At 43.2% G+C, this 17,090-nt stretch overlaps 1 protein-coding gene across 1 annotated transcript in view; it reads right to left on the bottom strand.

The window, feature by feature from the left end:
- LOC123748436 (uncharacterized) overlaps window positions 1-17,090 on the bottom strand; it is a 283,872-nt gene that overhangs the window by 146,965 nt on the left and 119,817 nt on the right. The window contains exons 4-6 of the mRNA XM_069328429.1: window positions 14,244-14,351; window positions 13,388-13,633; window positions 8,477-8,628 (exon numbers count right to left, since the gene is read on the bottom strand). Of these exons, the coding sequence (XP_069184530.1) occupies window positions 8,477-8,628; window positions 13,388-13,633; window positions 14,244-14,351 (506 nt within the window). The remainder of the gene's footprint in view (window positions 1-8,476; window positions 8,629-13,387; window positions 13,634-14,243; window positions 14,352-17,090) is intronic.

Below are 17,090 nucleotides of genomic sequence, written 5' to 3'. Positions count from 1 at the left end.
GTTGGTCCCTTGACGTGTTGACTTAGAAAGTTTCTTGTTGCCACATCCAGCAGCTTAGCTCTCCATGTGTCTGGGCCTCCATGTGGGTCTCTGTTCCCCCTATCTATCTTCCCATGGTTGAAGTCTCCCATGATTAGTAGTCTGAATCCGTTCCTGCTAGCCACAGAAGCTGCTCTCTCTATTATATTGATGATGGCCAAGTTGTTTCTATCATATTCCTGTCTGGGTCTTCTGTCATTCGGTGGGGGGGTTATATATGACTATTACTATAATTTTCTGTCCTCCAGTTGCTATGGTGCGTAATATGTAGTCACTGAAACCTCTACAGTTCTGAATTACCATCTCTTCAAAACTCCAACCTTCTCTTAGTAGCAAAGCTACCCACCCCCTTCTCTCTCTTTCCTCACTACACAGTAGCCCTGTGGAAACACTGCATTTGTTATAGTTTTCGTTAGCTTTGTTTCTGTGAGCGCTATTATGTCTGGGTTTTCTTCTAGTGCCCATTCTCCGAGTTCACTTGTTTTATTTGTAATCCATCTATGTTAGTGTACATTGCCTTGAAGCTCACTTACTTCTGTCCATTTTCTTGTCCCTTTCTTGGCGAGCATTCTGCTGGTGTGGGAAGCTGTTTCGTGGGTGAGAAGATCTGTGAGGTGGTTTGCAGGGTCTCAGAGGATTTTGGGGTGGGGGGTGGGGGTTTAAGGGAAGGGGGGACAAGTAGGGTGTGGGTTAAGGAGATAGGGGAGACATGAAGGATACTGGGTGAGGGGGGAGGAGGGATAGGGAGGGTATGGGATGAAGGAAGAGGGGAAACAGGGGGGGGGGAAAGGTGGGAGGGGTGACATGACAGGAATTGGGAAGAGGTGACAGGGTCAGAATGGGGGGAGGAGGGTTGGGTGGGGGCAGGTAGGGTGAGGGGAAGGTAGGGTTTCTATGCAGAGGGGGATGGTGGTGTTGCCCTCCCCACTGGTGTTGCTGGGATGCTGGTCTTGGGTTCCCCTCTTGTCTCTAGGACTGTTGTGTTGGGTGCTGTGATTTCCTGGTATGCTCCTTGCTATTCCATTTTTGCCTGTTGGATCCTTCCTGTTCTTTGATGCCTACAACTACCACTCATCTTTTTCTCTCCAGCAGCTGAGTGGTGCACCTTGCTGCTTCCTGTGAGAAAGCAGCTTGCATGGCTACCTCCCTTACTGTGGCCATTGCTTCTGAGCTCTTTTTCAGCATGTCTGCAAATGTTTCAGGTACAGAGGCATTTCTTTCCAATGTAACATTCCCACCATCCCTTTGGAGGATAATCTGATGCTCGGTCTCTTTACTTTTCTCTGTGAGGAATTTGATCTCCTCCCTTGCTGATGTCAGCTCACTTTGCAGATTTGTAATTGAAATCCTCATTTCATGCATCTCCCTCCTGAATTCCTCCAGAACTTGGGTTAATATTTCCTTCGTTTGGTCACTCTGGCTGTTTCCTGTGTCCCTGTTGCTTCCTCCTGCCATTTTGCCCCTTGTTAAGAGAGAGAGCAAGAGAGAGAGAGAGCAAGAGAGAGAGAGAGAGAGAGAGAGAGAGAGAGAGAGAGAGAGAGAGAGAGAGAGAGAGAGAGAGAGAGAGAGAGAGAGAGAGAGAGAGAGAGAGAGAGAGAGAGAAAGAGAGAGAGAGAGAGAGAGAGAGAGAGAGAGAGAGAGAGAGAGAGAGAGAGAGAGAGAGAGAGAGAGAGAGAGAGAGAGAGAGAGAGCGTGTGTGTGCGTGTGGGATGGGGGTTAAGAGGAGGTGAGGTGTTGTCTGCAGATTACGGCAGGTAAGAGAGGGGGTGGATTATGAGTGAGGTTTTATCCCCTTTCCACGAAAGGTGTTAATCCCTTCTAGCCTGACTGGACGTATGTGTGTGTGTGTGTGCGTGTGTTTGTTTTTGCGTGTGCGTGTGTTTGTTTTTGCGTGTGCTTGCAAACTTACGTGTGCGTGCGTGCGTGTGTGTGTGCGTGCGTGTGTTACGGGGGTTCTGTAAAATGTCAACCGCTACCCAAAATGAGCCACTTTGATATTTTAAATGTATCTGATATACTGAACAAGAATTTGGTAATATTTTACCTCTGTACACCTGAAGAATTGACCAGTGAGGGGTACCTACCTGTCAGCCTCCCGCTCACACAACCAGGTGAATAATTACGATGCTGGGATGACGAAGTGCTCCGTCGTCGTCTCCCACGTGGTGATTCACTAATCCAGTAGATTGATGATGGCGGTTTTTTTTTTTTTTTTTGAGATATATACAAGAGTTGTTACATTCTCGTACAGCCACTAGTACGCGTAGCGTTTCGGGCAGGTCCCTGGAATACGATCCCCGCCGCGAAGAATCGTTTTTAAACGATTTCTTCGGTTCTTCTCTATCTAACACAAATCTCTGGAGTCAGTCACTGTATCGGTGTGTCGGTTGTGTTACAGTTCATCAATTCACTGTACCACTAATCACTTGACCCAATATGTAAACAAAGTCTTGTGGGCCCTCTCATGTGGCCTGTCTGGTGAATTCACTGTTTAACACAAAGTTCTGGTGATAGCACTGTATTTTTCTTTCCTATTCGCAGCGGTTATATGCTTTGTGATACCTCTAGATCTGTGATCTGTCACTGTAGCCTTAATTAACCCAAAAATATTGGCGATTATTGTAGCGCTTGACCCCGCGACCCTCCCTGCGCGGCTGTGTGTGTGTGTGTGTGTGTGTGTGTGTGTGTGTGTGTGTGTGTGTGTGTGTGTGTGTGTGTGTGTGTGTGTGTGTGTGTGTGTGTGTGTGTGTTTGTGTGTGTGTGTGTGTGTGTGTGTACTCACCTAATTGTACTCACCTAATTGTGCTTGCGGGGGTTGAGCTCTGGCTCTTTGGTCCCGCCTCTCAACCGTCAATCAACTGGTGTACAGATTCCTGAGCCTATTGGGCTCTATCATATCTACATTTGAAACTGTGTATGAAGTCAGCCTCCACCACATCACTTCCTAATGCATTCCATCGTTAACTACTCTGACACTGAAAAAGTTCTTTCTAACGTCTCTGTGGCTCATTTGGGTACTCAGCTTCCACCTGTGTCCCCTTGTTCGCGTCCCACCAGTGTTGAATAGCTCATCCTTGTTTACCCGGTCGATTCCCCTGAGGATTTTGTAGGTTGTGATCATGTCCCCCCTTACTCTTCTGTCTTCCAGTGTCGTGAGGTGCATTTCCCGTAGCCTTTCCTCATAACTCATGCCTCTTAGTTCTGGGACTAGTCTAGTAGCATACCTTTGGACTTTTCCAGCTTTGTCTTGTGCTTGACAAGGTACGGGCTCCATGCTGGGGCCGCATACTCCAGGATTGGTCTTACATATGTGGTGTACAAGATTCTGAATGAATCCTTACACAGGTTCCTGAACGCCGTTCTGATGTTAGCCAGCCTCGCATATGCCGCAGACGTTATTCTCTTTATGTGGGCTTCAGGAGACAGGTTTGGTGTGATATCAACTCCTAGATCTTTCTCTCTGTCTGTTTCATTAAGTACTTCATCTCCTATTCTGTATCCTGTGCCTGGCCTCCTGTTTCCACTGCCTAGTTTCATTACTTTGCATTTACTCGGGTTGAACTTCAACAGCCATTTGTTGGACCATTCACTCAGTCTATCCAGGTCATCTTGTAGCCTCCTACTATCATCCTCTGTTTCAATCCTCCTCATAATTTTTGCATCGTCGGCAAACATTGAGAGGAACGAATCTATACCCTCTGGGAGATCATTTACATATACCAGAAACAGTATAGGTCCAAGGACTGACCCCTGCGGGACTCCACTTGTGACGTCTCGCCAATCTGAGACCTCACCCCTCACACAGACTCGTTGTCTCCTGTTGCTTAGGCATTCCTCTATCCATCGGAGTACCTTCCCTCTCACTCCAGCCTGCATCTCCATCTTTCGCACTAGCCTCTTGTGTGGCACTGTATCAAAGGCTTTCTGACAATCCAAAAATATGCAGTCTGCCCACCCTTCTCTTTCTTGCCTTATTTTTGTTGCCTGGTCGTAGAATTCAAGTAACCCTGTGAGGCAGGACCTGCCATCCCTGAACCCATGTTGATGCTGTGTTACAAAGTTCCTTCGCTCCAGATGCTCCACTAGTTTTTTTCGCACAATCTTCTCCATCAGCTTGCATGGTATGCAGGTTAGGGACACTGGCCTGTAGTTCAGTGCCTCCTGTCTATCCCCTTTCTTGTATATCGGGACTACGTTAGCTGCTTTCCAAATATCTGGCAGTTCCCCTGTTGCCAGTGATTTGTTATACACTATGGAGAGTGGTAGGCTCAGTTCTCTTGCTCCTTCCTTTAGAACCCAAGGGGAGATTCCATCTGGGCCTATAGCCTTCGTCACGTCCAACTCTAGTAAACACTTCCTTACTTCCCCACTGGTAATCTCAAACTCTTCCAGTGGTTCCTGGTTAGCTATTCCCTCACTTACCTCTGGAATTTCTCCTTGTTCTAAGGTGAAGACCTCCTGGAATTTCTTATTCAATTCCTCACATACTTCCTTGTCATTTGTAGTGAATCCTTCCGCCCCTATCCTTAATCTCATAACCTGTTCCTTTACTGTTGTTTTTCTCCTAATGTGGCTATGCAACAATTTAGGCTGAGTCTTTGCCTTGCTTGCGATGTCATTTTCGTATTGTCTTTCTGCCTCTCTTCTCATCCTGACATATTCATTCCTGGCATTCTGGTATCTTTCTCTGCTCTCCAGTGTCCTGTTATTCCTATAGTTTCTCCATGCCCTTTTACTTTGCTACTTAGCTAGCCTACATCTTTGATTAAACCATGGGTTTCTCATCTTCATTTCTCTGTTTTCCTTTTGGACTGGGACAAACTTGTTTGCTGCGTCCTTGCACTTCTGCGTGATGTAATCCATCATATCTTGGGCCGTCTTTCCCCTGAGCTCTGTTTCCCATGCTATATCTGTTAGGAATTTTCTTATCCCCTCATAGTTTCCCTTTCGGTATGCTAACCTTTTGGTTTCGGTATCCCTCCTCGAGTTCAATAACCCTTCTTCAATCAAGTACTCAAACACCAGTAAACTGTGGTCGCTCATTCCTACTGGGTCCTCAAAACCGATTTCTCTTATGTCGGAGTCGTTCAGAGTGAAGACAAGGTCGAGTCTCGCTGGTTCGTCATTGCCTCTCATCCTTGTGGGTTCTCCGACATGCTGGGTTAAAAAGTTGCTTGTCACCACCTCCAATAGTTTGGCTCTCCACGTATCCTCGCCTCCATGCGGTTCCTTGTTCTCCCAGTCAATCTTTCCGTGATTGAAGTCGCCCATGATGAGCAGGTGGGATCTATTTCTACAGGCAGCAGAGGCTGCCCTCTCAATTATAGTGTTAACTGCCTTATTGTTGTTTTCATACTCTTGACTGGGTCTCCTGTCATTTGGTGGAGGGTTGTATATTACTGCTACTACTATTCTTGGTCCTCCCATTGTTATGGTGCCTGCTATGTAGTCTCTGAACTCCTCACAGCCCGGGATGGCCATCTCCTTGAAACTCCATTCCCTTCTCATGAGTAGGGCCACTCCGCCTCCTCCTCTACCTTCCCTCTCTTTCCTTATTACTGTATACTCCTGGGGAAACACGGCATTCGTTATGATTCCAGAGAGTTTTGTTTCAGTGAGTCCGATTACATCTGGGTGTGTGTGTGTGTGTGTGTGTGTGTGTGTGTGTGTGTGTGTGTGTGTATGTTTGTGTGTCCATCTGTTCTGGTGCGTCTCCAAGTGGACAAAGAGATCTCAGAATCTTTTGAAGAGGTATCCGCTTCGTCTGATCATAGGGTGGCATACCTAAGAGAATATGTTTGTTGTTTGCGGGTGTGTGTGTGTGTGTGTGTGAATGAGAGGGAGGGAGAGAGAGAGAGAGAGAGAGAGAGAGAGAGAGAGAGAGAGAGAGAGAGAGAGAGAGAGAGAGAGAGACTCCACACATTCTGAGAAAACATTCCTAACAATGTTAAAACCGTGAGGAAAGAAGAATCGACAGCTGTCTTCTCGTTTGGCTTCCACCTCTAGGAGATAAAATCACGACCATCTGAACTTACAAAGAATGGTTTATGGGATGTTGATCACAATCATTCCTCCCAGGAGAGACAATTTGTAAAACTGTGTGGAAAAGGTTTCTTACGTTTTATTAAGAAGCAAGAAAATAGAGGATTAAGTCTTAAGAAACATCACCAAAGCATGTCCCAAGAGATTACCAAAGGTGCTGTATGTGTTAAAGGTTCAACAAAGGTGCAGTATAACCAAAAATATTAACACAAGTGCAGCATATCTGAAAGGATTGCCACATGTGCAGTATGTCTAAAGGTATTATCACAAATATGTCTTAAAATAAGTATTACATACACAAGACAGATAACTATAATGAATATTTAGAAAGCGTACCTACTGATGTGAATCTGTGTGACTTTTAGAGGGAGCCAAGGCGATATATTTCAACTTCAATAAATAGGAAGAAGCACTGGGCAGGTATGAATATATAATATCAGGAAGGGTTAAAAGGACAAGGAACTGGGCTATGAGAACTAGAAACTGTCATATGACAAGGAACTGTCATATATAGAAGCCGTACTGTCATTTGAAGACAAGGTACTCTCAAATGAGCACAAGTAGCTTTCATATGATGACAAGTTGCAGTCATACGAGGACATGTACCTGTCATATCAAAGCAATGGGCTATTATATATGGACAAATAATTGGGCTATGAAGACAAGAAACTGTCAAATGAGGACAATAAACTGTCACACGAGGACAAGGAGCTGTCATATGAGGACAAGGAATAGTCATACGAGGACCAGATGCCATCATATGTACAAGAACTCTCCCGTGAGGACAGGGAACTGCCGTATGAATCTACATATGATATAATTGGTTCAGATCGCTATGTAGGTATGATACATAGTGCAGTGTGGTGGGTTGGACAGTGGTATAAAAGAGTGAGAGAAATTGTTGCATATCTCAGAGAAATAACACGAACAAATTATTGAAAGTCTCCGTGGTGTAGTAGTAAGACACTCGCCTGGCGTTCCGTGAGCGCTTTGTCATGGGTACCGTATCCTGGCCGGGAAGGATTTACTGTGCACAAATCCTTAACTGTAGCCCCTGTTTAACTCAACAGTAAAATGGTACTTGGTTGTAACAACGATTCTTCGCGGCGGGGATCGTATTCCAGGGACCTGCCCGAAACGCTACGCGTACTAGTGGCTGTACAAGAATGTAACAACTCTTGTATATATCTCAAAAAAGTAAAGAAACATCACAGTTGTATGTGTAGAGGAGATATGGATAGCAGATCTTAGATAACTTGTAGCCTATCCTCATATGTGGTAGCCTATTTGGATAGGAACTCTCAGCTGTGTTTCTGAAGACTGGCTCACAGATGTGTGTGTACTAAATCTTATATAAATCCTCAGCCTCCTGCTTAAGAAATTGATCTTCGTGTTTAGGCAACTTCAAGATATGTCTTGAAAAAATGATTTACATCAATGATTTTAGAGCCCCTAGGTACTGTGAGGTACTAACAATGAGGTACTAACAGTGTGGTACAGTGAGGTACAGCAAAAGTACTATCGGTAGGGAACTTAGGATTAAAATAGCTCATGCCCCCTTAATTTTTAAAAGGTATCGATATCCAGATGAAGCACAACATGTGTGGTACCGTAGGACCTGAGCTACAAACACGTTATTACAGAAGAGGTCTTACCATAGAGCAACTACTTGAGAGGATTACAGAAGGTGAACTACACAGACAAGGCCATTACAGTCAGGCCTCTACAGGTGAATATATAATGAGTGACATATTACTGCAGAGGCTGCACTAGGGAAAGTACTACAGGTAAGAATAGGTACACACTAGGTATGAGCAGATGGGAGTACTGTATGTACACACTAGGTATGAGCAGATGGGAGTACTGTATGTACACACTAGGTATGAGCAGATGGGAGTACTGTATGTACACACTAGGTATGAGCAGATGGGAGTATAAGGCAAAGTACTGCAGGCAAAAATGGTGCTATAAGAAAGGGGGCGCACTCAAAATATGGGGAGGTATTGGATGAGATTGACAAAGGGGCCAAGGCAATATAAGGCACTAGAGGTGAGACGATATTTGGACCCAATTATTATATATGTCTATGACTGAGCCATAACATATATTTAATAGTGTAGATTATAAGTGTCAGAATTATTGCTACATATATTACGGGTGAGGGAGAGGTAGTATACATAAGAGAAGGCATTGAAGTTGAGAACCTACATTGCAAGTAAGGGAGAGATACTTCAGGTGAAGGGCGAGGCATTGAAGGTGAGGGGGAGGCATTACTGGTGAGGGGGAGACTTTACAGGTTAGGGGGAGGCATTTACAGATGATGCGGGGGAGGTATTACAAGGTGAGGGGGAGGCAATTCAGGTGAGGGACTACAGGTGAGGAGGAGGCAACTTACCACGTGGATGTTGTGTGTGAGGTGTTGTCCTCGGAGCCACCAGGTGAGGACTGGTGGGGGCATCACACCCGAGGCCTCACACCTCATGTCGTATTGGCGACCTCCAGACAGCTTGCCCGTAGGCGCCTGCATCTCTACCCTCAGCTCGGAGTCTGGCGGAAGAGGCCGTAGGCATCGTTAGAGAGAGGAAGGTGTTCACAGACGTTCATGAACACATTGTGCAACTTCTCACACAGACTCACACACACACAGACTCATCCTCACACACATACACACACACACGCGCGGATTCATACACAAACGAACAAGAAAAATAACTTGACGAATCTATTTATGTAAAAATTTCTATAATAAAGAAGAGTCCGTCCGAGGTTGGAGGCCAAAGGAATAGAGATAGTTGCACACATTTCTGAAAGACACATTGATGGCTGGGGACTGTGATAGACAGGTCGGGGTCAGCCCCAATGCCACTCCTTTTAATGGGATCAACTCCCAGCGGCTCCTATGAAAGTCTGAAATGGTGGTTAGGTTATCCAAAGAGTTTTTTACTAGGTTTTCAGCCGATCACACGCAGACGTAAACACAATGTTGTTACAAAGTTGCATCAAAGTAACACTAGTAAAAAGGACATTATTATGTAACACTATAAAAAAGAACTTATTATGTAACACTAGTAGATAGAACATTATCATTATTAAAAGGACATTGTTGGGTGAATATGTTGCATGTTCAAAGAGAGAGAGAGAGAGAGAGAGAGAGAGAGAGAGAAAGAGAGAGTGAGAGAGAGAATCACAACCCCCCAAAACACAACACCATCTTCACATCTCATCAACCAACTGCACATCTCCAGCCCACATCTCAAGGTACCCATAATACCAACATATTCATCACAGACATTTTTACTCTCTTTTCACGTGTAAATATAAGCGGGAGAAACGATTTATACGCCTCTAGGTGGGAGATAAACAATGGAACTTAAGGACCAATAAACTTGCTGCAGTCCATCCTGAATTTCTCAAGATTAATTTTAAGATGAGATCAACGTCATCTGTTTACATATAGAAGTGAAACGCTTTTATATTTTGTTAACGAGTTATACATATGAATGCAGTTCTACCTTGAAGAATTAGGGCAAACTGTTATTAATTATTTGGTCATAATAGTTAATTAATCATAGGTCTTGGCAGTCATTTACGAAGCATTATATCTTCCATGGGCTTCCTCCCATTAAAATCAATTAGTGATGTTTTTACTCTACTTCTTTATAAACATTACAGATGTTTTAGCCTCTGCTTCTTTTAACATCACTATTTTAGGCTCCTTGATGTCTTGAATAGTACTGATGATTTAATCTCCACTACAACTTCAACTTTACTAATGTCTTACGCTCTTTGAGATGTCTTTAACACTACTGAAGTTTTGATCTCCTCTACGCGTCTAAATTTAAGATAGCTTAAAATATTCCTTGGGTCTTTCTCATTCGTCATCAAGTCTCGATAACTCTTCCTCATTCACGTCTCCCATCGTCCTCCCATCGTGCTGCCCTAGAGTACAAAAATATAGAGAGAGCACACAAATGTTTTTGGCGTAGTGAACCTTGACGCCAACAAGACAACTCGTTCTCATTAGTTGATTGCAGGCAGGAGCGCAAAGATCTTTATTTCATATTCGCTTTGGTATAATCGCATATTTATAGCTGAATTCAATAGGAAAACGATTATGCTCTGTAGTTAAAAAATTAAGGTTTAGATGCAGTTTTCGTTAAGTATGTACAGATTTACACTGATTGGATAATCTAGTTATACCTCCATTGTGAAGGAAGCTCAATTAAGGGATTGAACAATTTTGTAAAATTAATTAGAGATCAATGTTTCTAGCACGAATCTTCTAAATTTTTCCAATGTTTTTCTTCACTTGAGAAGGAAAGTTTAACTTTCCGAAGTTCAATTTAAATTTTTATTATGGCCCGATGCTAAGAGATGCGATTCGTTGATCCTGTCAACATTTTCAAAGGCAGTGTTGAAGTGGATATAATTTTGTTGGAGCAACTGAATATATAATGGAGAGAGAGAGAGAGAGAGAGAGAGAGAGATGGAAAAGCATCTCATTGAGAACCAATAGGCTCATTGGTGCTTACCTATGTTTACATGTATTTGAAGACACCTTACCCTATGTCTTACCCTAAGATGTCAGTGTTACTAGGTTTCAACTCTTGATAGACATTGAATATCAAACAAACCAAGCTGTTTGTAATTCGTGGCATTATAAAAAAATACAAACATTAACTATGAAATCACTGTAATGTTCTTTGTAATGCTTGATACAGGATAATTAAATGCTGTAATACCCTCTAACACACTCAATTACTTTAATACTATAATACCCTAACATGTTATTCCTAATCACTCTTCAACTTTGATACCCCCAATATGTTCTTCCTGATCACTGTTGTACTACATAACATTTATTCTCAAGCACGTTCTCCGTCACTGCTCTGTCTCTCTCTCAATCACACACGAGAGGACTATGTTCCTATATAAGCTTGTACTGGAACTTTGTCCAGCATCTAGTTATATAAAACGGCACAAGAACAAATATTTCATTCACGTGCTAAATATAAATGATACAATGATGCTTTTATTTGGGTATGATAAATTTCTCGATTTTCATCCAATGTTAATTGGTTATGGTCGAGTCACATGTGGTAATTGGTTATGGTCGAGTCACATGTGGTAATTGGTTATGGTCGAGTCACATGTGGTAATTGGTTATGGTCGATTAACCTGTGGTAATTGGTTATGGTCGACTCACCTGTGGTAATTAGTTATGGTCGACTAACCTGTGGCAATTGGTTATGGTCGAGTCACATGTGGTAATTGGTTATGGTCGACTAACCTGTGATAATTGGTTATGATCGAGTCACATGTGGTAATTGGTTATGGTCGACTAACCTGTGGTAATTGGTTATGGTCGACTCACCTGTGGTAATTGGTTATGGTCGACTCACCTGTGCTAATTGGTTATAGTCAACTCATCTGTGGTAATTGGTTATAGTCAACTCACCTGTGGAAATTGGTTATAGTCGACTCACCTGTGGTAATTGGTTATAGTCAACTCACCTGTGCTAATTGGTTATAGTCAACTCACCTGTGGTAATTGGTTATAGTCAACTCACCTGTGGTAATTGGTTATAGTCAACTCACCTGTGGTAATTGGTTATAGTCAACTCACCTGTGGTAATTGGTTATAGTCAACTCACCTGTGGTAATTGGTTATAGTTGATTCACCTGTGGTAATTGGTTATAGTCAACTCACCTGTGGTAATTGGTTATAGTCGACTCACCTGTGGTAATTAGTTATAGTCTACTCACCTGTGGAAATTGGTTATAGTCAACTCACCTGTGGTAATTGGTTATAGTCAACTCACCTGTGGTAATTTGTTATAGTTGACCTACCTGTGGTAATTGGTTATAGTCAACTCACCTGTGGTAATTGGTTATAGTCAACTCACCTATTGTAATTGGTTATAGTCAACTCACCTGTGGTAATTGGTTATAGTCAACTCACCTGTGGTAATTGGTTATAGTCAACTCACCTGTGGTAATTGGTTATAGTCAACTCACCTGTGGTAATTGGTTATAGTCAACTCATATGTAGTAATTGGTTATAGTCAACTCACCTGTTGTAATTGGTTATAGTCAACTCACCTGTGGTAATTGGTTATAGTCAACTCACCTATTGTAATTGGTTATAGTCAACTCACCTGTTGTAATTGGTTATAGTCAACTCACCTGTGGTAATTGGCTATAGTCAACTCACCTGTTGTAATTGGTTATAGTCAACTCACCTGTGGTAATTGGCTATAGTCAACTCACCTGTTGTAATTGGTTATAGTCAACTCACCTGTTGTAATTGGTTATAGTCAACTCACCTGTGGTAATTGGTTATAGTCAACTCACCTGTGGTAATTGGCTATAGTCAACTCACCTGTTGTAATTGGTTATAGTCAACTCACCTGTTGTAATTGGCTATAGTCAACTCACCTGTTGTAATTGGTTATAGTCAACTCACCTGTTGTAATTGGTTATATTCAACTCACCTGTTGTAATTGGTTATAGTCAACTCACCTGTGGTAATTGGCTATAGTCAACTCACCTGTTGTAATTGGTTATAGTCAACTCACCTGTTGTAATTGGCTATAGTCAACTCACCTGTTGTAATTGGTTATAGTCAACTCACCTGTTGTAATTGGTTATAGTCAACTCACCTGTGGTAATTGGCTATAGTCAACTCACCTGTTGTAATTGGTTATAGTCAACTCACCTGTTGTAATTGGTTATAGTCAACTCACCTGTTGTAATTGATTATAGTCAACTCACCTGTGGTAATTGGCTATAGTCAACTCACCTGTTGTAATTGGTTATAGTCAACTCACCTGTTGTAATTGGCTATAGTCAACTCACCTGTTGTAATTGGTTATAGTCAACTCACCTGTGGTAATTGGTTATGGTCAACTCACCTGTTGTAATTGGTTATAGTCAACTCACCTGTTGTAATTGGTTATAGTCAACTCACCTGTTGTAATTGATTATAGTCAACTCACCTGTGGTAATTGGCTATAGTCAACTCACCTGTTGTAATTGGTTATAGTCAACTCACCTGTTGTAATTGGCTATAGTCAACTCACCTGTTGTAATTGGTTATAGTCAACTCACCTGTGGTAATTGGTTATGGTCAACTCACCTGTTGTAATTGGTTATAGTCAACTCACCTGTGGTAATTGGCTATAGTCAACTCACCTGTGGTAATTGGTTATAGTCAACTCACCTGTTGTAATTGGTTATAGTCAACTCACCTGTGGTAATTGGTTATAATCAACTCACCTGTTTTAATTGGCTATATTCAACTCACCTGTCTCTCGCAGGAAGACTGAGGCACTCAAGGGCGGGAGTGCGGGCGTGTTGGCCGCCGTGCAGGTGAGGTTGTGGGCGAGGTGGGCGCGCGTGAGGGCGGCCACGTGCAGGGTGTTAGTCACGTAAGATGCGGTGGGCGTGGCAGTGGGCGTGGTCAGTGAGGACCCGCCCTCCTGCCACTCCTCAGCCTCAGAGTCCAGCAGTGTTGGCCCCGACCACCACGTGACGTTGGGGAGAGGTTCACCTGGAGACCAAGCAGCACCTATGGTGAACACTGATAGAATGGTGATGGTGATCACAACCTCAGTGATCATAATGTTGTGAGTACACAGAGAGTAATCGTACTAACGTGACTGAATCTCTGAGAAATTCCGTAGATTTTCCCTCTAAAAATCCCTCTAACTAAATAATATTTAAAACTAAATTTCCAACAAATATGATTGTAAAATTATTTAAATGAGGTTAGTAGACACGCTTCAGATCTATATTTGAATATCTCTCTAGATAATTTATTAAATGTATTCATCCCAAAGAATATATATGTTAACACACAACTGCTATCCAACTGAAACTTTAGGCCTCCCGTGGGACGCCACATGAGGATGAAGGTATTAGGTGATCCACGCCCTTGTTATATCAATTCCAAACCCCATTAAAAGTGGAAATAACATCCTCTCATATTCTGTGTGTTCGTAGCCTGGTTGGTAGAGCTCCAGTCAAAGTGAATGCAATGTTATTTCCAAAGTTTATTGTGGTGTACAATTTATATGCATGAGTTTGGGTAAATAGGAGCTGCCTCGCATGGACCAAAATCGCTTCCTGCAGTTTCCTTCCATCACACGCTCTGTTCCTACCTCCTGTTGCTCTGCAGGAGAGGGTGAGAGGCTGGTCCTCTTGTACTGACGCTACGCCCTCCACCAGCGCCCCCCCGGGGCTGTAGATACGTAGTTGCCGTGGCAAATCTGTAGAGAGAAAAGAGGTTGATACATATATATTTTGTAACGTGACAGGAAGCTATATGGCAACAAAAGGGGCAAGCAAGACAAGTTAAAAACAGAGACACATCAGAAAATATAGACAGATGTGCCATACAGGCCAACGTTCTTCAGGAAGTTTGAGAAATGACCCATGTGAATACCACATATATCCCGTGGGAGACCCATTTTTGAATATGCTGTTCCGGCATGTAACTCCTGCATCAATGTGAAAACAAAGCTAAGAAAGGTCCAAAGACACGCAATAACGTTTGTTCCGGAGCTAACGGGACTGAGTGATGAAGAGAGATGAGCACACACACACACACACACACACACACACACACACACACACACACACACACACACACACACACACACACACACACACACACACACACACACACACACACACACACATACACAAACACACACACAGCTCCAGCCTGGAGTCCATACCTAGTTAAACACAAGACAAAGTTAGAGAAGATTCAGCGGTATGCCACCAGGTTCGTCCCGGAACTGAGAGGATTGAGCTACGAGGAAAGGCTAAAGGAGCTGAACCTCACATCCCTGGAAAACAGAAGAGTAAGGGGAGACATGATAACCACCTACAAAATTCTCAGGGGAATTGACAGGGTGGACAAAGACAAACTCTTCAGCACGGGTGGGACACGAACAAGGAGACACAGGTGGAAACTTAGTACCCAGATGAGCCACAGAGACGTTAGAAAGAATTTTTTCAGTGTCAGAGTAGTTAATAAATGGAATGCACTAGGAAGTGATGTGGTGGAGGCTGACTCCATACACAGTTTCAAATGTAGATATGATAGAGCCCAGTAGGCTCAAGAATCTGTACACCAGTTGATTGACAGTTGAGAGGCGGGACCAAAGAGCCAAAGCTCAACCCCCGCAAGCACAATTAGGTGAGTACAATTAGGTGAGTACACACACACACACACACACACACACACACACACACACACACACACACACACACACACACACACACACACACACACACACACACACACACACACACACACATGTGTGTGTGTGTTACCTGGTTCTATGACCAGGTAACACAGATTAAGCAAGAAAGAGAGGGCTGGGCGGACTGCATTTTCTTGGATTGTCGGAAAGCCTTTGACACAGTACCGCATAAGAGGCTGGTACATAAGCTGGAGAGACAGGCAGGTGTAGCTGGTAAGGTGCTCCAGTGGATAAGGGAGTACCTAAGCAATAGGAAGCAGAGAGTTACGGTGAGGGGTGAGACCTCCGATTGGCGTGAAGTCACCAGTGGAGTCCCATAGGGCTCTGTACTCGGTCCTATCTTGTTTCTGATATATGTAAATGATCTCCCGGAGGGTAGAGATTCATTTCTCTCAATGTTTGCGGACGATGCCAAAATTATGAGAAGGATTAAGACAGAAGAGGACTGTTTGAGGCTTCAAGAAGACCTAGACAAACTGAAGGAATGGTCGAACAAGTGGTTGTTAGAGTTTAACCCAACCAAATGCAATATAATGAAGATAGGTGTAGGGAGCAGGAGGCCAAATACAAGGTTCATCTGGGAGAGGAAATTCTTCAGGAGTCAGAGAAAGAAAAAGACTTGGGAGTTGATATCACGCCAGACCTGTCTCCTGCAGCACATATCAAGAGGATAACATCAGCGGCATATGCCAGGCTGGCCAACATACGAACGGCATTCAGAAATTTGTGTAAAGAATCATTCAGAACTTTGTATACCACATATGTCAGGCCAATCCAGGAGTATGCAGCCCCAGCATGGAGTCCATATCTGGTCAAGGATAAGACTAAACTGGAAAAGGTTCAAAGATTTGCCACCAGACTAGTACCCGAGCTGAGAGGTATGAGTTACGAGTAGAGACTATGGGAATTAAACTTCACTTCGCTGGAAGACAGAAGAGTTGAGGGGGACATGATCACCACATTCAAGATTCTCAAGGGAATTGATAGGGTAGATAAAGGCAGGCTATTTAACAGAAGGGGCATATGCACAAGGGGACACAGGTGGAAACTGAGCGCCCAAATGAGCCACAGAGATATTAGAAAGAACTTTTTTAGTGTCAGAGTGGTTGACAAATGGAATGCATTAGTCAGTGATGTGGTGGAGGCTGACTCCATACACAGTTTCAAGTGTAGATATGATAGAGCCCAATATGCTCAGGAACCTGTACACCTGTTGATTGACGGTTGAGAGGCGGGACCAAAGAGCCAGAGCTCAACCCCTGCAAGCACAACTAGGTGAGTACAACTAGGTGAGTACACACAGACACACAACACTTTCAAACCTTAATCAAATTCAGCTCCGTACAAAAACACACAACCCAACCCATACATGCAGATCCCTCCCCCACCAACCTTGTAAAGCATAACACGATAATTGAAGAAAGTACAAAGGTTAAAACAATATTATTGCCAGGACTAAGATTGTTAAGCTCTGTCACTTTAATGAAGTATTGTAATCCCATGAGAAGAGGAGTAAGTAATTAGTAAAATAAGACACTAGGTCAAGAAGGCTATATAACCTACGAAAAGAGAATCAGAGGAGATATTATCACAAAATACAAAATACTGAGGGGTATAAACTATAAAGTGGGCAAGGGGAGCATCTTTGAATTAAGAGAAATTTGTACAAGAGGACATAAGCTCAAGCTGGAGCACATACACACTTGAAATTATATATATATTGTCACAGTAAAA

Source organism: Procambarus clarkii, chromosome 21, assembly GCF_040958095.1.
Source record: "Procambarus clarkii isolate CNS0578487 chromosome 21, FALCON_Pclarkii_2.0, whole genome shotgun sequence".
In the NCBI taxonomy this organism is placed as follows: domain Eukaryota; kingdom Metazoa; phylum Arthropoda; class Malacostraca; order Decapoda; family Cambaridae; genus Procambarus; species Procambarus clarkii.
This window is presented reverse-complemented; position numbering and strand designations above follow the sequence as displayed.